The sequence below is a fragment of the Centruroides vittatus genome, unplaced genomic scaffold (assembly GCF_030686945.1).
Source record: "Centruroides vittatus isolate TY-2023 unplaced genomic scaffold, ASM3068694v2 contig_926, whole genome shotgun sequence".
Classification (NCBI taxonomy): Eukaryota; Metazoa; Arthropoda; class Arachnida; order Scorpiones; family Buthidae; genus Centruroides; species Centruroides vittatus.
Genome location: NW_027122612.1, coordinates 2,280,518 through 2,302,795, shown reverse-complemented (window position 1 = coordinate 2,302,795; position 22,278 = coordinate 2,280,518). Strand labels below are relative to the sequence as shown.

At 27.0% G+C, this 22,278-nt stretch overlaps 2 protein-coding genes across 4 annotated transcripts; one reads left to right on the top strand and one right to left on the bottom strand.

Annotated features, from left to right (window-relative positions):
- Positions 1 to 220: 220 nt before the first annotated feature.
- LOC136984727 (ATP synthase mitochondrial F1 complex assembly factor 1) lies at positions 221 to 11,897 on the top strand. Of its 2 annotated transcripts, XM_067281833.1 has the most exons (11): positions 221 to 350; positions 830 to 972; positions 1,568 to 1,715; positions 3,171 to 3,233; positions 4,472 to 4,522; positions 5,630 to 5,677; positions 6,330 to 6,425; positions 6,522 to 6,588; positions 6,747 to 6,840; positions 9,877 to 9,917; positions 11,659 to 11,799. In XM_067281833.1, the coding sequence occupies exons 1-10, from the start codon at positions 339 to 341 to the stop codon at positions 9,902 to 9,904; spliced, it is 750 nt and encodes a 249-aa protein (XP_067137934.1). In that variant the 5' UTR covers positions 221 to 338; the 3' UTR covers positions 9,905 to 9,917; positions 11,659 to 11,799. The 2 variants fall into 2 exon arrangements, with proteins under 2 accessions (XP_067137934.1, XP_067137933.1); XM_067281832.1 differs by lacking the exon at positions 6,747 to 6,840 and having other exon boundaries at positions 11,659 to 11,897.
- A 1,926-nt stretch (positions 11,898 to 13,823) lies between these two features.
- On the bottom strand, positions 13,824 to 21,314 carry LOC136984624 (uncharacterized). 2 transcript variants are annotated; one of them, XM_067281688.1, is made up of 5 exons: positions 21,212 to 21,314; positions 17,793 to 18,008; positions 16,837 to 17,040; positions 16,554 to 16,764; positions 13,824 to 14,840 (listed from the first exon to the last, which is right to left on the bottom strand). In XM_067281688.1, the coding sequence occupies exons 2-5, from the start codon at positions 17,972 to 17,974 to the stop codon at positions 14,235 to 14,237; spliced, it is 1,203 nt and encodes a 400-aa protein (XP_067137789.1). In that variant the 5' UTR covers positions 17,975 to 18,008; positions 21,212 to 21,314; the 3' UTR covers positions 13,824 to 14,234. The 2 variants fall into 2 exon arrangements, with proteins under 2 accessions (XP_067137789.1, XP_067137788.1); XM_067281687.1 differs by having other exon boundaries at positions 13,825 to 14,840; positions 16,542 to 16,764.
- Between the last annotated feature and the right edge of the window lie 964 nt (positions 21,315 to 22,278).

The window sequence follows — 22,278 nt, the reverse complement described above, 5'->3', positions numbered from 1 at the left end:
CGTTCAAATATGAAAATGATCGTACAATGTGCATTTATATTTTAGAAAATACAAAAGAGGCGGCACGCCACAGCATTCCACTGATTCTTCGGTGATTTTCCATGGGGGGCTGAGATTTAAAAAAAAAAAAAAAAAAAAAAAAAAAAAAAAAAAAAAAAAAAAAAACATTATGTCTGGCAACGTTTGTCCAGTTGTTTCATTTTCAAGATGGCGCCGCCCTTGATAACTTAAACTTAACACATGGACATTGTAAATTTAATTGTAAATAATCAAAGATTAGTCTAAATATCTGTTTAAGTGGGATGCTAGTTTTTTATATTCAGTGAATATAGAAAATAATGGCGTCTCTGGTATGTGTTCGAATACGAAATCCATTTTAATAAATTATTTTTTGTAAATTAAAGGATAATACTCAGTTAAATGCATAATATAATTAACAATGTAAATTAATAAACACGATATAGTATAATTTTTATGAAATCTTTAGTATCTTTTCATCATTAACTCAATACAAATAGGAATAAAAAGAGTACAGATGTTGTGCTGCTTATTAACAATTTGGAATTATAATTTTGTAATAAATTAATAAATGCATTATTAAATACATTTTATAATAGATAATAGATATATATCTGACTAGAACAATTTAATAATTCTTTTATAACTGAATAAAATTTCAGACTTTAATGAATAATATAAAAACAATGTTATTTTAATTAATTAACTAAGTATTATGTTAGTGAATATATCAATTAAATATTTTATATATTAATTTTATATTTTATGTACAAGTTTACATATAAAACATATATTTTGAATTTTTTTTAAGTATACCAGATTATTTAATCGATATTTGTTGGCACAAAGTTTGAGAAGAAACAGAAATTTTAGTGAACAGGCTGATGAAGTGAATGAAATCAAACAAAATCCATATTATGAAAAATATGCTGAGAAAATAGCAAGATTACAAAAGTTAGTATTACTTTATTTCAGCTTTTAATTTAAATCTTTTATTATAGAATATAGAAAACTACAGAATCAAAAGTGTAAAAAGTTATTTTTAAAATTTATAAACTAAAACTTTATAGAAACAAATAATTTTGACTTTTACTTATAAGAGTCAAAGCTGTTTCAATTGCTTCTGTTTTAATAATATTTTTCTTCTACTTTTTAAATAATTAACCAATTTTAAAAGTATTGTTAAAGCAGGAGTAATTGTCTGCTTTAAAAATAGACAAAAGTTTAATATAACAACAAAATATTATAATAAAAATGATTAAAGTTTGATGTATTTTAAATTACATTTTATATACATGAAATGGATATTTTTTTATTCCTGTTAAAACAAAGATTTATTTTAATAAGTTTCAAACAGTAATCGTAATTTTAAATAGTAATTTTAATCGTGATTATAATAAATAATATCAAAATAATTATTTTTTAAAATTTTCTATTTGTTTTGAAATACCACTCATAAAAATGTTCTGTTATAGAATTTATTAAAATTTATTAATACATTTTAGTAAATCAAAAACCAAAATTATTTAATAGATACTTTAACTTTTAGAACTTCTCCTGAAGAATTTCTTAATAGAATTAAAAGTTCACAAAAGGAAAAGAAACAGAAGTCTATAGATTATGGAAATGATGTCATAAAAGAAATAACGAAAGAACCATATAAAGCATTTAAAAATATTTCATATGGAAAAGAAAAGGTAATTGATTATAATAGTTATCCAAACTATTTCCATATAAAACACAGTATAAAAATACTCATGTAATCAGAATTTTTTTAAATTAATACTTGGTGTATTACATCAAGGTTAATGCATTGTAGAGTCATTTATTTCCAATGAACAAAAAAGAATAATTGTAAGCTATACCTTCAAAACTCTGCAAAGACTTTTAATAAAGAAATATTTTTAGCTACATTAACAGCTATTATTAAGTTTAAATATAGATTCTAGAACATCACTACATTTCAAGTTGCATAATATAGAAAAATTTTTAAATAATAAAATAAGATTAGCAAATTGTAGAAGCACAAATAAATAAATATATATATATATATATATAACAGTAACTTAACATGTAAATACAACAGAAAATTTAGGATAATTATTACCCTATGACAAAATTGTCATACAGGTTGTCATCAGAGGTTTTTGGTTCCTGATTTTCAGTACGTGTTAAGGCTACCCTTATTTTTTGGAAGTTTTAAATTTTTAAAACAAAACTCAATAGCTTTTTTTTAGAAATTGGAATCATTTAAATTGTTATTTGATACATTTGTAAACGAAGAGAAATAAAGAGAGATGGAGAGTCAGGTAACCAAGACTTCAAAGAAAAAAGACTCAAGCTGTCACATTCAAACCTCCAGATGAGAAGGAGTTACCTGCAAACCTTCAATATTACCACCCACTCATCATATGTCAAAACATCTCCCAAAAGAGAAAAGAAAGAAGAACATTATTTATTTATTTTTGAAATTCTAATGAGTTGGATATTTATGCTATGGATGTGCTTCCAAATCTCTGTTTCTCAACCCATAACATGATCGCAATCATGTAAATTATAAACTGGTATAAGTAATTAAATTAAATTTGGTTTAAAAAAAAAAAATAAGCATTCTTTCCTATCTTCTCCCCTTTTGGAAAGCTCATTTGTTCATAAAAAATAAAAGCCCTCACATATGTCACCCAAGCTTATCAGTTCTGCACAAAACTGATTGATGTCATCCTATCATAAAAAAGGCTATCTCAACTTACTAGTGCATCATACTGTAGAATAATATTTTCAGCTCAAACAAAGAATTCACATAATTAATGATTTTTAAATCTGGAAAAAAGTTTGAATAAATATGATTATCTCTAAATACATAAAATATAGATTTTTTCGTAAAATTTACTGTATGAAATATGTATTACTCCATGCATTCTAAAGTACTTTTGTTTATTGATGATGAACTTAAATTTTGATATATATTATTTTTAAACATTAAAATTTCTGTTATTTTTTCCTCATTCTGAAATAATTGATTTTGCACATTTAAGTTGCAATAAAGATATAATTAGTTAATATCAGATATACTAATTTTATGCTAGATATTACAATTTATACTAAACATAAGGAGGTAGTAAACATAATAATAATAATTTAATATTTTCTAGACTCTTAATGATGTGATGAATATTGATTTATTACAAGATAAAACTTCAGAAGAAATTTCAAAGGTATGCATATATTTTATATGAACGAATATTTATCTTTTTATTATATAATAATTTTTATTGTAGTTTTCTTTCTTTTTTCAATTATTGATGTGTTTCTTGTTTTAACATATTTATATATTTCATTTCACTTGTTCAATCCGGTAAACTATAACGAAGCATTGAATGTTAATTTTAATATTTATTATGAACGGTTGATTCAATACTTTCTTTTTTGTTTTTTTCCTTACCAAAAGAATGTTAAGTTTTTTAGTGATTTTTAAGGTGGATTTAACAGCAATATATTGCAATGTTACATAATTTAATTTTTGAAATTATTTTATTTTACTAAATATTTTAGGGAATATTATCCACAGACTATAGAAATAACATTACTGTTCTGAATTGATCCCATTATTTTGTTGAGTTTGCACACTCTCTCAGAAACATGATATTAGGGAAAGTAAATGAAACTGTTTTGAGTGAAAAATAATAAAAATTTTATAGAAAATTTACTTTAAATTTGTTATGACATTGACATTGTCTTAATTTAAAATGACCAGTTAATCAAGCAAAATTAAAATATGAAACAGTTTTAACATAAAATTTTAATACAAAATTCTTTTATACATTATTTTATTTTATTATATATAGCAGAGGTGGGCAAGCAAGAGTTCAGTGGGAGCCGAAGTGTAGGTTTTGCAAAATACATGGAAGCCGCAGTTCTGTACTCTCGTGGCGGATAGTATGGTAAGGCAGGGAAGGATAGGGTGTCCCCATCCGGGTCGAGAACTTGTTTTAAAAAAAATAGATTTGAAATGTCAATTTAATTTATTGCACCAACTTGGAAATAAATTACTAAATATTACATATTTTCACAAAATTGTGGAAATAAAATTGTAAAAATAATAATAAAAAGCAGAAATTAACACTTTCAGCAAGAGCCGCATATAACTCAAAAAGAGCCGCATTTGCCCATGTCTGATATATAGTAAAGATATACATGTCACAATCAAAAATAACTTAAAAAATACAGATGAATGTATTTTTTTAAAAACATTCTAATTAAAAAAAATACATTCATCTGTATTTTTTAATTAAACTCTAAGATAATGTGCCAAGTTTTAGAGATTTTCATGTGTCTTTACTATCAGTGATATTAATGAGGATTATTAAAATTTGTAGAAGTTAATAGGGTAAATTTTAAAATAGATTAAAGAATATAAAACAAATTCACATGTTTTGTTTTTGTTCTTTTTAAGATCTGGCAAGAATATCACAAGAACAAAAAAGGGATTTCGGCTGTAATTCCAGTAAGAATTTCATTATTTTATAAATTTATGGATTCTAGACTTGAATTTCCAATTACTTAAAAACTTTTTTAAACATCTATCACTTATCTAACCTAATCGAATAACTGATATTAAAATATGATTTATGTTAATAATGATAACAATGATGTTGAAAAATATTTTGAATTAATTATTTCACTTTAACTTTTATGTAATAAAAAGTCTTGTCATTGAATTCCACATCAATATAAGTTTTAAATAAAACCATACATTATAATAAAAAAGCTTTTAAAAATTGTCAAAAATAATAACTTTAAGAAGATACAGTTGTTTTTGCTCATTCATCTATAAAGTTGTAGATGTAATTTTGTAATGCTTTTAATCTTATTCCTTGAGCTGTTTAAACATATTTTAATATAAAATTTATAATCATCAGTTCTTTTGTCATATTTCATTTAGTGTTTCTGTTTTAAATAGACTTAATATCAATAAAAGTCTAAAACACACTTTTAAAAATAAATCTGGAAATATGACGGATGTATTTTGATTTAACTTACAAAATGAAACTATAATATCTTCCTTCCTTTTATCTTAAACTGAGACTTATTTACTGAATTCTTTATTAATGCTATTTGTTTTATTACACTAATTTTAAATATCATTTTTAACTTAAGTTCCATAAAATTTAATATTTGCATTTTGCTTCATTGCTACAATGATAACGATGAAGCAAATGAATCTATCCAGTATAAATTTGTTAACATGAATTCATTTATGTAAGATATTCAGATTTAAATTGATAGTTTTATAGTTTTTGCAATTATATATCTTAAGGAAAGTAATGATTAGATGCATATTAAAGAGTTGATTATACTTGGTTTCTACTTTTTGCAAAATTTCTTCTGAATTACTTGAGCAGAATGTCATAGTAGAATGTATTTTATATTCAGATTCATACATATGAACATATTAACATGTTTCTTTTTTGTAGATCTATAATCAAATAGTATTTAAAGCTTATTCTCATATATAATAGACATTTTCAGTTATCAAATTTTTAAACTGATTAAAAAAAAATTACTAGTAATTAATTGAGAAACATTAATATCATAAAATTTTTATTTTTAGGATACTAATTATGCAAACATTTATTCTACTTCATTGAAATTTCCAGTAGTGAGTATTATTTAATACTAATTAAATTTAAGTATTTGATTTAAAGGTAATGTATAAATAATTTGTAAATTTATGGAAGGATAAAACTGTTAAGAGTAAAAGAATTATTGAGGTCTTATTTTTCTTAAATTCTTCATTTCTTACAGTTTTTTTTAAATAACTAAATGGTAAAAATATTTAAGAATGGAACTTTATATTGTTTTATGGTAATGTTGTATTTTGGCATAATATTGTATATCTCCTTTAAAACATTAAATTGGTAAATTGCACCTGTAATGTATCATTTTATTGTATATTTTAATATACAATACAAGTAACTTACAAGATATTTATAAAAAATATTTTAAAGTATATTTATTTAAACCCTTCGAAATGTTTTCTGATGTTTTTTGATATCATTGTCACTGAAAACCTTTGGATGGTAGAAGTGCTGTATTGAAATTCTCAAGCTTATAATGTTTACGGAGAAAAGAAAGATTTGATTATTTTCAAATAATTTTGTTTAATTTAAATTGTATGACTTGAAACTGTATTACATGAAATTACAGTTCAGTGTTTTCTAAACAAAGAGATTATTCAATTGAAATATCATTTAATGAATAAATTAATGTACCATACAGTTATTTATATATCATTTTATTTTTATTTTCAGTTTCTTTATCCACTTCCAAGAAAAGATGGTTATGAATTTGTAGTCAGTCAGTTTTTGAATCATGAATGCCACTTTACATTTTTAATTAATTTCCAGGTAATGAAAAAAATAGATTTCATAATTTCTTAATTTTCCTCTAACAACAATAATAATAATAATAATAATTTAATGATTATTTAATGAAATATAAAGGCTTACAAAGAAAATGCTCCAGAATGTCTCAGAATAATACATTATCCTGATCTTCAGAAAGAAAAAGGTAAACCTTTTTAAATGTTAATAAATAAATATGTTAAGCAATATTTTAATAAAACATGACTCTTTCAGTTTAATATCTATAATGTTACTGAATTTATTTTAATGTTAATCATTTAAAGTAAATTTAAATTTAGTAATATATTATTAATTTTAATATAGTTGGGTCTCCATATCTGCAGGATCTATTCTCAGACAAGGCCGTCGAGAGGGACGGTAGAGCTGGGAACTTCCCTCTGGCAGAGAGAAAACTTGGGTGATTGTAGTGGTTCTTATCTGTATAAATTAATGCTATTTTTACTAAAAGAAAATAAAATCGTTAAGACTGCTTTGTATTAATAAAGCAGCATTCTATGTATTTCATTTGTTCCAAAAAAAAAATGAGAAATGGATCTTGCTCTTGGGTTCCACACAAGCTCTCAATGATCCAGTTCATAGATTTGTTTTTTTACAACGGTTGCAAAATTTAACATACTAAAAATTTGGCTACTGAATGATGGTAGGGTATGCATATTTTTTTTTGATGAACATTAACACTAGGTTTGTGACTGATATATGTTGTACAGTAAAACCTATTCAAATTGGAAAAAATATTCAGTACTGTCTGATTCACACAGATTTTACTGTATGTCTGGTAATACTCTAATGCATCTTTATTCTTAATTATGTAAAAAATTTTGATATAGTATTTTCAGAAACATGGTCTAAAATACTACTAATTATTATAAACACAATTAAAATTTTTTAAACATATTTAACACTTTTTTTACTAATTGTAAATGATTGTATAAGTGTTTAGGCCAGGGGAGGCCAATCTTTTTGGGAAGAGTGCCACTATATGAAAAAAAAAAAAAAAATTATGCATGCCACTTCCAACTTTTAAAACATACTAAAAAATATAAAAAGGTGAAAAAATGTTATTTATAGGCTGATTATGGATTTTACACAAATAGCACATGTTTTTTTCATGTAAGTCTGAGTAGCGGAGATTTAAAAAATAATATAATAAATAAAACAAAAGTAAAAACTTAGGTTTTATTGTTAATAAACACTTTTAAAGGTTCAGTCAGTCAGGTTATGTTTACAATAAAAATGAATAACTTGAAACATTTAATTCTAAATAATTATTAAACAGTCAGTACTTAATTAATATGGCCTTTGAATTTGTAGTTTTTTCACAAAGTCACCTATATTAGGATTAGTTCTTGAAGATGCTAACAAAATTAGGTGTTTTAGGTGCATATCAGTTAATCTTGAATGATATTTTGATTTTATTATGTTTATAATAGAAAACATTTGTTTACAAACATATGTTGATCCAAACCTACAACAATATCTGACAGCCAAATCGTGTAAATTTGGAAAATTGCTTGTTGGTACAAATTTCCAAAATTCAATATAATTTGGATCACTTGCAGTTGAAATAAGTTCCTTATATTTACTTTTCAGTGTAGTACGGTGCTGTTCGTCAATAATATCGATTTGGATTTCGGTGGGTAACAATTAACGTCTTGTAGAGAAATTGAAAAAGGATTTGTGAAAAGATCAGCATTTTTAAAATTACTCTTCACTCCGACACCGGGGATGAAATAATAAATACCGAAACTGTTACCGGTGTAATTTGCGTGAAAAAATCTTCTTTCCACAAACGTTTTCGAGCTTTCCAAACAGCTTTTCTTCAGGTAGAGAAAAAAAGGAACCTTTTCGTCGGAACCTTTTTTTCTCTACCTGAAGAAGAGCTGTTTGGAAAGCTCGAAAACATTTGTGGAAAGAAGATTTTTTCACGCAAATTACACCGGTAACAGGTTCGGTATTTAGTATCAGCATTTTTTTTTTATCATCTTGAAAATCATCAAACCTAGCACTGAATGAATCCTGCAAAATGGATATTAAATTTTTAAATCTATTATAAGTTTGGAGCATTATTGACTTTGGTAGCTAGTTCCTGCATTAATGTGAAATGTGTTAAACTTTTTTCTACAAAATTGAGACAAAAAAGCAAACGTTTGTTCACAAAAGAAGATATATGACCAACTAGGGTAGGAAAAATACAATCTTTTCCATGTAATCTTAAATTTAAATTATTTAAATGGTCCATAATATCAGTGAAAAAAGCTAAATCCCATAGTCAATCTTCATTCTTGAGTGGCAAGTACTCAAGTCCCTACACAAGTCCCTAACTGCTTTAGAACTGGCATGCATGTTATTCTTCACATGGTAAAATAACGTTGTGCATGCGTCAGGGACTTCTGTTCAAACAAACCTGACCTGCCGTTCAGGTCAGAAATTTTGAAAAGGTGGCAACACTAAAATCAACTGAGCCAGACAGCCAGAGTGTTGCACTCGCTCTCAGTCAAGAATGGACAACCATAGCAAGGTAACTCAAACCATTGGACTCGTCTCACAATTACGCTGTCTTACTGCATTGTTGTACTGGTGTCAAGCAGTGCCGCTTTCTGGCATTGTTGTATTCAGTAGCATATGAGAAGGGTTTTTATGGATTTTGACAAAGTTCCCAAAGATGACATTATTATTTTTTCAAATTTTTAAATTTTTCAATAAGTCTTTGCGTGCCACTGTTAAAACTCCACCGCCGGTTGGCCATCCCAGGTTTAGGCATATGTAGAAAACATTTGGGGCTATTTGGGCCAGATTCATGCAGTATTTCACATTTTCTTTGAGAATTGTTGACATGTAATTCTTATGGACACCACAACTTGATTGTAAATATATATTTTAATAAAACTCTTATGTGATGTAATATCATATTTTAAACTTCCAAATTTATAATACAGTAGAGCATCGATTATCCGACTCATTTGGGGACTGGGGTTGGTCGGATAACTGAAAAGTCAGATAACCAAAAAGTATGAAAAAATACATTATTAGTATAGTGTATTAGGCCTGGTTTAAATACTAGCCTCCCTTTCATGGTCGAGCCAGTGCTGCCAGCTAAAACATGCAAAAATTTAACAAAAATAATGTTAAAGTAGCCAAGACATAACCAAATATTGTAGCGCCACATCACTAGTGGACATTTGAATTTGCCGACTAGAACGCGGTCGGTTAACCGATAAGTCGATTAATCGGGGGTCGGATAATCGATGCTCTACTGTAATTTTTTTTGTAAAAATAAATTTTTTCACTTTTTCCAATCTGTAAATGTTGAGGTGTAAAAGAAACTTATTTTACTTTATTTGATATTTAAAGTTTTTCTGTAAAGTTTAAATAATAACAAATTAAAAATTTTAAAAATATTTAAGTAAATATATAACTTATATCTTTTTTTAAGGAATTGTTCTTATGCATGGAGAATTTGATGATCAGAACTTAGTAAGTTAAAATTTTATAGTGTTTTAAAACTAAACTTTTTAAATTATTCTATGTTATGTTTTATTTTTTACATATTAAGAATATTAATTTGATATTGCTTATAATGAATATGAAAGTAAAATAATATTGAAAATCATCAATTTTTCATAATTTTGTAATTAAATATTATAATATTATTGGGCTGCAATTTGAAAAAATTGTAAACCCAGAAACTCCCACTGCCGTCCCTCTGTCCTTCCTTTATCTCGAGAAGGGAGTTAGATAGATGAATGTCGAAACCAGTTATGGAAAGTTTAGGGGCAGGAGGCCCTGAATAACTGTATACAAACTTTTGGTTTGGACCAGGAGTCATATTATTTCAATTCAAAAATTTTACACTGAATAGAGTTAGATAGATGATTAGTACAACTTTATTGCTAACAGTAAAAGTATGATTTATAGGAGCAAGACACTACTGAAAAAATTGAGAACTTTGTGATGAAAAATTGCATCCTGGCATTGTGGCGATGTCAAAATAAATAATTGTTTGTTTAAAATTAAATTCAATTAGACTCATTGAAACTAACCTACAGGTTTAATTAATTTAAACTTCTAAAAAGTATGGAAGTAATTTTCACTTATTTCCATATTTTTAAAACTAAAATTTATTCAATAATCACTTTATAATCAGTTAGTTATTTTGTATTAGAATAACAAAAATTAACTTTATTGTTATAGCTTAACCTTGTTATAAACAGTGCTGAAAGTCCAAAGAATCATAGGTTAATGTTACCCTAGGTATACAAAATGGCAGCTCGTCTCTGACTCCAGCATACAGAAGCGAGGAAACAGTGGGGCGCACGTTTTCTAAACCTAACCTATTCTAATAAATTATCATAATTATTAGCAACTAAATTATTAGAATAGGTTAGGTTTAGAAAACGTGCGTCCCCACTGTTTCCTCGCTTCTGTATGCTGGAGTCAGAGACGAGCCGCCATTTTGTATACCTAGGGTAACATTAACCAAATCGTATTATGATATATTAACTACATTTATAGTTAAGGCTCTTTTAACACAATTTATTAACTATAATTGTAGTTAATAGTGTGAATGTAGGAAAGGATTGGAAAATTAAGTTTTTTGGACTGAAATTGTTAAAATTGCTTTTAAAAATAGAAAACAAAAACCGTGGTTGTAAGTCGTCATGATTTTAAATAGATATGTAAATTATAGTAGCTATAAAAATGTTTAAAATAAACTTTAATTGTATACAAAAAAGTTGTAAAATCTGTGAATGTAAGAATGTTAGGTAATAAGTATTAGTATAAGTTGCTATTCCTTAAATGAAATAGTTTTTATTTGTATAAACTCTGCTAAAAATTCCTTTAGTTGCATTGTACTGATGAGGAGAAACACCTGTTTTTCAAAATGCATTTACAATTAAGAAATTCATTCATATTATAGAATTTTCTGTTGATTTATGATTCTATAAAAATCAGATCAAGAAAAACTGTTTTTTAAATGTTAATCTAAATTATACTTATTTAGTAAATAAATAAATATACCCAATTGTTTTATTTGGAAGAGTAAAATAGAGCAGTTTTGAATATTATAAATCTGTTTCTGCATGTACTCTTCTTTAGTATTTTAAAAATTATTATTTAGAACTGTTAAGCTTATAATCCAAATTAACTAAAATTAAAATTGATATATCCATGTAAAATAATCTATATATGTATTATTTAAATTTGATTTTTACAGAATGTTCAAGAAGCTCAATTTCTTGCAAATCAGTTACAGTTATATTATGGAGGAAATAATGAAAACAAGACAAAATTATTAGAAATATTTAATAAATCTCCTGAAAACTTCAAACATATGGACTTAATAAAGGAAGTAGAAGTACTTGGAACATAATTTCTGTTTAAATAATTTGAATCTAAACAGAATGTATTATATATCTTTTAGATAAATAAAGTAACAATTTTAAATAGAACTGCTAATGTACACATTATTTTATATTACAAGTTTTATATTTTTACTTCTTTTTACTTTGCTTTTATTTTAATGATCCTTTATAACGTTACAAAATTTGAATTTTCTATGGTAGTTAGATAGTTGAAATTTTGAAGTTTAATCTTAAGTGTGTTCACCTAAAATAACTTATGTTTGTAAAATTAAACAATATGAATACAGAATCTTCCAAAAAGAATTCTACCATTTTAAATTATTGTAATTATGTTAATTATTATCTGAGAACATTGTAATGTACATTACAATATTGGAAAACTGTCCAAGTTTTACATTTGCATTACAAGTTTTCAATATATGCACATCCTGTTAAACAGCACACGTCAACCAATACTTAAATTCTTTGTACACTCACTACAGCATGTCCATTGTCACTCCTCCCAATGACGAGTGATTCCAACTTTTCAAACTGCAGAAAACTCAAATGCCTTCTTTATTGAAGATTTGCCATTTTCTTTTATGGTACAGTACTTCCTAGAGATAGTAGACAGGACATTTGAATGAGTGTGGCAGATGAAACTCAGACAGTTGCTCTATCGATTGGTGTATGTTGCTTAGTTCTCAGATAATAATTAACACAATTACAATACAGTGATACCTTGGTTTTCATTGATAATCCGTCCAAAACAATCGGCGAAATCCAAAACCAATGAAAACCAAGGTATTACTGTAATATAAAATGGTAGAATTTATTTTGGGAGACCTTAAATTAAAACAATAGGTGCTAAGTGCTCTCATAACTAGAGAGAGTTAAAAATTAAAAAATATTTTTCAGTAACTGAAATTATTTTTATTGATATGTACATTTTACAGAATTTTACATTGCAAATAAAAGTATAAAAATATTTAAAAAATACAAAAAAATATAGCAATATTATTTTTTAAAAGTTCTTAATTATAAAAAAATTTCAACTGAAATATTTCTTTAACCATTATATTTAAATCATTAATTATATTATTGTTAATATATCAAATAAGCAAAATCATAGTTTATTCAGCAAAATGTTTACATCCTTCATCAGAAGCCCTTGGGTTTTATCTGATGTTTCATCAACAATTTTGCTTATTAGTTACTAAATACAAAATAATAACAAAATAAATCCATTTAAAATTCAATTCCATGTGGCTTTACATGTAGATTTTTTGCTTAATTTTAAATATTAATTAAATAATTATTGTAGGATAATTTTACAAATCACTGCATTAAAAAAACTTTTTTTTTTAGATTTCTAATTCATATTATAATACTTAATACATTATTATTGTTATTACTGTCAGTCCTATTAAATATTGTCTATTACTTTAATATGGAAATTTAAGTTAAATTGTATTTTCCAACAAGTTTGTTGAATGAAAATTTGGTAGTTATAGGTATAAATGTAAGTCATTGCCCAACTTGGAAACTTGCAAAGTTTGACAAAAGATATATCTTAACTGCTTTTCCTTCAAACAAATTTATAGTTCAGTTAGTAATTTGCTTAATTTTAGATCAAAAATAATCAGGCTGATAAATATCTTTGGCTAATTTGGTAGTTATTTAACAGTACATCAAACTTATTCGGATTTTCAATTTATTGTATTAGCTTCAGGCCTGTAGCCAGAATTTTCTTTGAGGGGTCATCCTGAACTGTCTTGGCCTTCCAGCCATTGTTTTGCTACTGGTAGTAGGCTTCTACCAAAATTTGGAGGGAGACTTTATCTCCATTAGTCCCTCTCTGCTTATGTGCCTGATTATTATAACAAAAATTTTATAACAAAAATAACCGAATTCATATAAAGCCTTATTGAAACAAAAAATGAATGTATAGAATTAATTTTAATCCTTATTGTTAAAAGATTTTAGAGATTCAATATTTATATATAAGATTTTGATTTGAAATTAAATTAAAAAGACTATTAAATTTTTAATTGAAAATTTTTAACAGAAAAGAACAATAATACAATAATAATGTTTATAAAAGCATTGGTCTATTGTGTTTTGATTTAAATATTAGAAATTTTATATCAACTGTTTTAAAATATCATTCATTATTAACTAATATAACTTGATTGTTCTTTTTAACTAAAGTAATATTAATACTTGTTACTAGAAAAATTTCATAATGATAAAATCATTTAATATTTAAACATTAATCTGATTTAATTTCATAATTTCGTCTTCACTATATTTTTATTTTCTTTTATTAAATTATGAAGCCATATCTGGAGAATAATAAATTTGATGTATTAACAACTAAAACTATGATTTTTGCTTTCAGTACTTTGAGCTAATTGTTATGGCCAAACAATTTGCCCATCCACAAACATCACTTGCCAAGTTTTTGTATAAAACTTTGCTGCGGTGCTGTTGTAGTAGTTGAGAAAGAAGTCTCATCTAAATGTTCTGAACTTTTTGTTATTGTCTCATTTTTAATTAATAAAGTAGTATTAAGAATATCTGGCTCAGGTGAAATATCATAGGGGCCAAGACAACATTTTATTACCGGCAGCATTTTCTTGCATCTTTTTTTCCCAACGTGTCTGCATTCAAAACTTTTGTATTTGTCGTTTGAATCTGGATGATCATTCATTTTGAATTGGCAACATTTTTTAAAATGTTTTAATTTACTTTTACTCCAAAATTCACAAGTTTCTTGATATTCTTTCTCACAGAAAGTAACTCTAGTGACATTTAATTCAGTAGATGTATTTACTTCTTCTTTTGGTATTTCTGTAGTGACATTTAAAATAAATTCATCGTGAATATTTGTCGTGTTTTCTATTTCAAGTGTTGTATTAATAGAATCTGTTACGTTAAACTCTATGGTCAAATTAGTTCTGTTTAGAATATTATTGAACTCATCACTAACATCTTCTACTATTACTGGAAGATTATCATCTAAATTACTTGTATTCTTCTTAACTTTATCTCTCTGTATAAAAAAGAAAGTGTTAATAAATAAAAAAATTAATATTATATTGCAATATAAAAAAATTATAATACTAAAAATACTAAAACTTATTTTGATTAAATAGTTAATAATAGAAATTTTGATGTCAAGACGGATGTATTGCATAGGATTAAGATTGTATTATTAAGAGGGATCACGCTTTTCAAACTGATTCTTCCTGCAGACATTAAGAGAACTTCTGTTGGATTAGATCCACATTAGGATGGCTAATGATAAGAATAGGGCTCAACATATCTAACCAAACAACCTAACACAATATCTGAGGTTTCAGCCTGAATCTCTCCAAAGGACAGGTCTTTAAACTTTGGCCATCTGGCTTTTAAGAAATTCTTAGTTTAATCTGATTGAAATTTAGGACTGATATTGTTTCCTATCTTTTACCCATGATAACCCATTTTTTCGTTCAATCTACTCTTAATGAGCAAAATTAAGATCAAGTTTATACTGTATACCATAATATACTGGTAGTTCATAAGAAAAATCTAATCCAATCTGAAATTTTTTTATAAAACAGACTGATAATATAGTAAGAAATGAAAAAAAAAAAGACTAATTTTTAAATCTAAAAAATGTACGATCATTGCAAAAAATTATCACGAATAATTATTTTATTTGAAAAATATATAAATACATCCTTGCAGAATACAACATGCTAATGTTTCACCATAAGAAAATATTGGTTCACATAGCATGCATGATGTTTTATGTTCTTGTATATGTGACTCATGAACCATAGACACATGAATGGGTGGGTGTAAGTGGGCAACATTATGTGCAAGTAAAGTATTTGCAGTTATATTTGTTATTTGATATTTTCATTATTATTAATTTAATTTTTTGAAAATAAAAACAAATAATTCTTTGTTTCAGAATATTTAATTACTTTTTTAATAAAAATAAGGCAGTATTATATTTTTTGTTTTTGGACACGCTGCCCTGTTGGCACTAACAAGTAAGAGGGATTTTTTCTGCGCCTATTGTAGGTTTGGCCAAGCTTGCAATTGGCAGCTAGGTGGTGAGGAATGGGTCCAACATATCAGGGAAAACTCAGTGGCATAGCGAGTGGGGTGCAAGGGGATGTATCATGCACTGGGTGCCACTCGCAGAAGGGCACCCAAATGGTCTCCAAGACAAACTATATGTGTTTCTGGAGGGGAGAGGGGTGCCAAAGTGTCGTGCCCCGGGCACCAGTTATGTTCACTATGCCACTGGGAAAACTACTCAAAAATTCCTGAGATTTTTCAAAAGACTGTCCAGATTGAAAGACCATACCTTTGAGTGTAGGATGATACTTTACCACCTCAGACATTGAACCAGTAATTTTGTATATTATAAAAATGCCTCATATTTATTATATAACATCTTATATATAGGCTGATTCAAAATTCAAGTATATGTTGGTTAACCGATATTTTGCCCAACCTTAGATACAACATTTTAAACATTAACAGCTGAATAAACTTTTAGTATGGCTATGAAATTTGTTAAAATGTTGTTTCTGATTTGAACATCATTTCAGAATGTATTTATTTTGTCAGTTTTTAAGGACTATTGTTTGGTTTGCCGTACACCAGCATAGCATTCCAAACAATAATTTCCATTAAAAGTATTCCAGAATTAATTTAAACACTTAAAATTTAAAAAATTTAAATATATATATACATTTAGAATTACTTTATTATGTTCATCTTCACTGATTTTTAAATAATTTTGATATATTGATCTGTTATAATCAGAAATAATTTCACCACTTTCTAAAATGGAATCGCACGATTGGCCACAAAGTTCTTCAAAGTATGTGGAACGAAGAGCTGCATCAACTACGGGTTGTGATGGATGTATTATACTGAAGGGAAATGGTATGTAATAGGTTAATCTTCCGCATCTGTAAAATATTTTTATTAAGACATTAATTCACAATTTTTGTTTTATAAACCTTAATCCTGAAACAACTTACTTATCATAAATGTATATATCTTGGTTTCCTCCTTCAAGTTTCTTCCATATTTTGTCATGATCATTGTCTTGATAAACTGGAAATGATACTTTATCTTCTAAATCATCAACCATTAAATCTGCTATTGGAGAATTTTGATTTATTATGAGAAATGTTATGTTGGTTAGACCTTGGGAAGAAAAATCTTGGAATAGAGCTTCCAGTCTAAGACAAATAAAAAGAAACTATTAAAAAATTTTGGTATCTTTTTTAAAGTTCTTGATAATTTTGAAATTTTACGTTTAAATAGTATTTAAAGCAGTAACTATATAAAAAATCTGGCAAGGGACCTTCCCTTGCTGGACTTTCTTGGTACTGGAACAGGAGCTTAAGGATATCACTAAGAAGTGTGATAATTTTCAATTATACTATGATATGAAATGTAAAGAATAAAGCTTAAAAGGGGTAATTTTGTTTAAATTATGATAAAAATCTCTATTTGAAAATATTTAAGTTTAAAGAAAACACTTTGACACTGCTGAAAGTTAAAACTGTGTGTATTGCTATCTGTTACAAGATGTTATTAAAAAAATAACTTTTATATTATTAATTATTATAAAAGGCAAAAGAGGCTTAATTTTGAGGGTAGAGATGAGCTTTTAAAAACATTATAAATGCCAATAACGAGTGAAATTAACCCAATGGAGATATGACACAACCCCTTCTATCTCCCCAACCGCTTGAGTTCTGTAGGTCTACTCCAAAATTTAATAGCATCAATGTGGTACACTAGTAAAGTATCTGAAAATATTTTTAAATAATAAATTATACAAGAATGATTTCCTTGATTTGTGTTTGTATAATACAAGTTTAGGTCTATAACATCTTTAACGTTATTCAAATAAATCTGCTGGGTTATATATATTTACTAAAATGCTTAATTTCTATAATTTTTTAATTATAGAAATACAGTTTACCTTTCAGCTTGTTGTAGACAAAATGACTCGGAAGCTGTCAGAAGAGCAATCAAAGTGATGTTTCCTTGTGAATTATCCATCATTGATAACCCATTGTAACTCCATTTTGGTGGTTCTTCACAAACTTCAGGCTTACTGGCTCCTGTAACAAACAGGATAGCCAGGGTTGCCCAAAGCAACATTTTTGTCGATTGTTTTCTCAAATAGATTATTTATCTAGAAAAATTGTGTGTGTTATTTACTACTCTAGTTTTCTTACAAGTTAGTTAATAGAAATTGTAAAAGAATTGAAAACAAAACGATTATAAGCTTTAAATAACTTATAATACAACAAAATATATCTTGTTCTTATTTAGACGTGAGATTTTCCTGGAAATAACTGCTTAAATTGACAATGCACAAAAAGGAACCATTAGACATGTATTCCAGCGTAGAACGTTCTAGAAAATTCCTCGGTCATATAGCAAGGAGTGGTAATATTCCTCCTCCTCAAAATCAAAGATAATCCGTACCATCGTGAGTCCAAAAATTGATTGTCACATTCTTGGGATAGCAAAGGCTCAATCCTAAATTTCATAATACATCCCCATTGTTACCAGAGAATCATACTGTGACCTTGAGAGTTATTTCAAACTTGCAATCAGGCCCAAACTTTATGGTTTACTCAGTTTGGTGTATTGCAATAACGCGTGGTTTCACAAATCTCCTGCAACCGCAGAAAAAATCGTGGGCCTGCATTTGGAATGTCTTCTGTATCCTGCTTATTCACGGGATCTCGCTTCACATGGAAAGTCTAGCTGAGAACTGAGACAATGAGATTAATACTGATTGTAACCTCTTTGCTTTCGTTATGCACGCTATTTCCAGCACATGGCAGTAAAAATTTAATACTTTTTTACGGGAAAATTTTTTCCAAAAGTTCTCAGTACATAGAACCAAACAGAATCCCAATTAATTCTTTTATTAACGTTCGGAAGTCAACACTGTACATGGTACCGTGTACCATGTACAGTGTTGACTTCAGACATTTTTCTTCGAGGAAATTTTTTGGGAATCGCCGATGTCCTCATTCGTTTTTTAACGCGTCCTCTGAAGGGTTTTAATTAAATTCTGCGCTGTGCCACACCGTCAATCTAGGGTCTAAATTTAAGTTTCGATTTTCTTCCTACAGTAATCAGTTTATAAAGAAATGGTTTGGGAGCTTAAAAAGTTGGTGGAGACCCAGGCAATTGCCCTTTTGCCCGTAGGATAACGCGCCACTGGATTCCCTGTTTAGTGCCATTGCTATTAACAAATTCTAGATCTTCCATATACATTCCTTCATTCAATTATTTAGAAAACGTCTTAACAAATAAACAATTTAATTAATCATTCAATTATTTACCCAAAATTATATAAACATCATCAATTTTCGCACCCTGAGATTAAAGGCCATAAGATATCGAACAAACCGGCAATTTTCTTCAGGAAATGTCAATCCGACACTTATTCCTTTCCTTACATTTTTGAATATTTAAAATGTATATCCCTTAAATAAGCTAATTTACCGGTAATTAAATCGGAATTTATTGAGAGTGATTCTTTTACGTGAGTGAAATATTTGATACGGGTGAGTGTCCCTGACTAACACTGGCCAATTTAGCGTTAAATCGGATGCATTTAGCGTTAGAAACAAATGGACGAACAAATTAAATATAAATTTTCTTTGCATTAACATATATAGGCCTGTGTGAAGCAGACAGATCCTTGCTGTTATAAGTCAATCGGTTCCTATAAAATCAAATTATTAAGTGAATTGTAAATCGAAACTCTAATTTCCCACGAGTTCAGTAACATAAATTGTTGTATTGTTTTTGGAAATAAAAGTTTTAACTGTATAATATCGGGTAGGGTTAAGACCCCCTCCCAACCCTGCCGCAAAGGACGGGACGTCCATCCCCAAAAAAGCCTTTAGCTCTTGACTGAGAGAAACACTTTGCGATTAACGTCAAATGGATCATTTTGAATGGAGCCACGTCTTCACCTCACTGCTCACTGATAGTTCATTAATTATTGATACTTCTATATAACTGCATAATGCTTTTGAAGAAATTGGGGCGGGAACCCGAAAGTGTTAATGACCCTGTAGGCCTTTATCAAAATGAATTACGGTATTTTTCTAATTAACAAATAAAATCATACAGAAGTCTCGCAGACCTCTAAAGTTTAAGGTACTTTTAATCTTCGCACTGTTAATTCTATACAAGTAATCACGTCGAGAAGATAAGGGAAAGATAAAGCATTTTCTTTTTGTGATTATTTAAGTACGTATCAAGCATGACACGCAATACAATATTTTTAATTACTTTATTTCAACATTTCTTTATTATTGTTGACATCAACAAAATTTATCCGGATAAAAAAAACTAACGATAACGTTAAAATTGATTTATCTAAATGTTTATTATATTTTATATTAAAGATAATTTAATTATAAAATGCCAACGTTAGATTTTTAATAGTAAGCATTATTTTCTCTTAAAAATTATTTAAAAGGGGGGAAAAATAAGCTGAAAATTGTAAAGAAAATATCAAGTAATTGAGTCAACCACCCGAGATAATCCTGTTATTTGGACTCAGAACTTTTAAAAGTTTGAACAAATCATATTACTGATTACACATTTAACAAATAAAAATATTTTAAAAATAAAAGATATAAGTTGAAATTTTAATAATTCACTTACACTTATGATGAAATAAGAATAAAATGTGCTTATTTGTGTTCTTTGAGAGCAAATTAAAGATTTTTCTAGAGATTAAACGCTAGAAAAAACAAAAAGATAAAATTTTTGGACTGTTTACAATAATATAATCGGAAAAAATGAGGCCAAATATTCAATATTATGATAAAAATATATTCGTTGATTGTTATATTTAAATTTACTTATAAAATTTTTTAAAATATTTTAAATGTTATATTCCAATTAGAATCATTAGATTACAGATTGAGGACTGTAAAGAGGATATAATAATTATAATACAAATTGAATGTATCCTGTAATGTATAGAATAAAATATATATAACTCTAGACATGTTTATTTTTACCATTAAACTGTATTTATAAATAAAATTATTAAATGTAATAAACTAAAAAATTAAGAAATTTGTAATTAAATTTAAGATTAGAAGTAATGAATGTTATTAAATTTATAATATTTTATTTAATTAAATAATAATTAACTGATGAACTGGCTGAAATAATGAAAACAGGCATTTCATTTAAATATATTTTAGCTTAAAAAATGTAAATCAATCATTTATCTATTAGTTATATGATAATTTGAACAGTTTTCTGATACATAATAACATTATTTGATTAGATTCGAACTTAAATATTTAATTAAATATTATTAGATTTATAAAGAGAGAATTATCTTACATTTCAGAGCTGATCAGTACAATCTTAGCAACTGTTCAACATTTATTTTATCTCTTGTTCATTGGATTAAACCGAGAGCAGTGATTGGTTATTGTAAATGATGCTCCACTTAGTCAAAAATCAGCTATTTAGCTATCTCTAATATATAATTTACACGTAATTATATATAAATAATTGTTTTAAATCGTAGAAACTTAGCCCGATAAGTTACGTATTTGAAATAATACAAATATAAAATATGTTTGTTTATATATATTATTAAAAACATTTTACATTTTTATTGATTAATTAATATCAGGATGTTTGTAAATTAGCATTAATACATTGTAAAAAAGTACAGTGATTTTAATTTAGGCTATATAAATTAATATGAAAATTTTGCTCTTCACTTCTTAATCCTCCTGAGGATTGGGAAGTGAAGAGCAAGTTTATTTTTTTATTATTATTTGTCTTTTACGAGTGTCGATATTATAAGACAATGACATTTTGTACCAATTAATTTATTTTAATAAAAGTATTGCAATTATTAAAATAAATTTCTTATTCGAATTGTTAAACACAAGATCGTGTTATTAACTCAGTCACTTGGCCAAGTGACTGAGTTAATAACACGATCTTGTGTTTAACAATTCGAATAAGCAATCTAGCACAACGCGGTTTCTCTACGACTGACCCTAAAATAAATTTATTATTCCAGGCGCAGCGAAGGGTTTCTATTGTTCTTAAAGATGGTAAATAGGAGCTTTTCACCAGAGTGTTTATTATCCATTCACGTGACGAATGATAATAAACACGAATCTACGAATATATATCTATAAATACGGAAAATATATTGATATTAAGATTTTATTTGAAAAAATTTGGTCCGCAGACCAGTTTCAGAAAGTCCTCGAAATGTTCACAGAGTATCTATTACTGTGTATTTATTTTCTTAAAAATTATAGGCGTACTGACTGAATTACAAGCCTATTATACAGACTATTAAAGATTTGAGAACGTATACATTGGTTATATCAATTTCGAATTTCAGAATCGCTCAGTTACACGATCCACTAGTCTAGCTATAG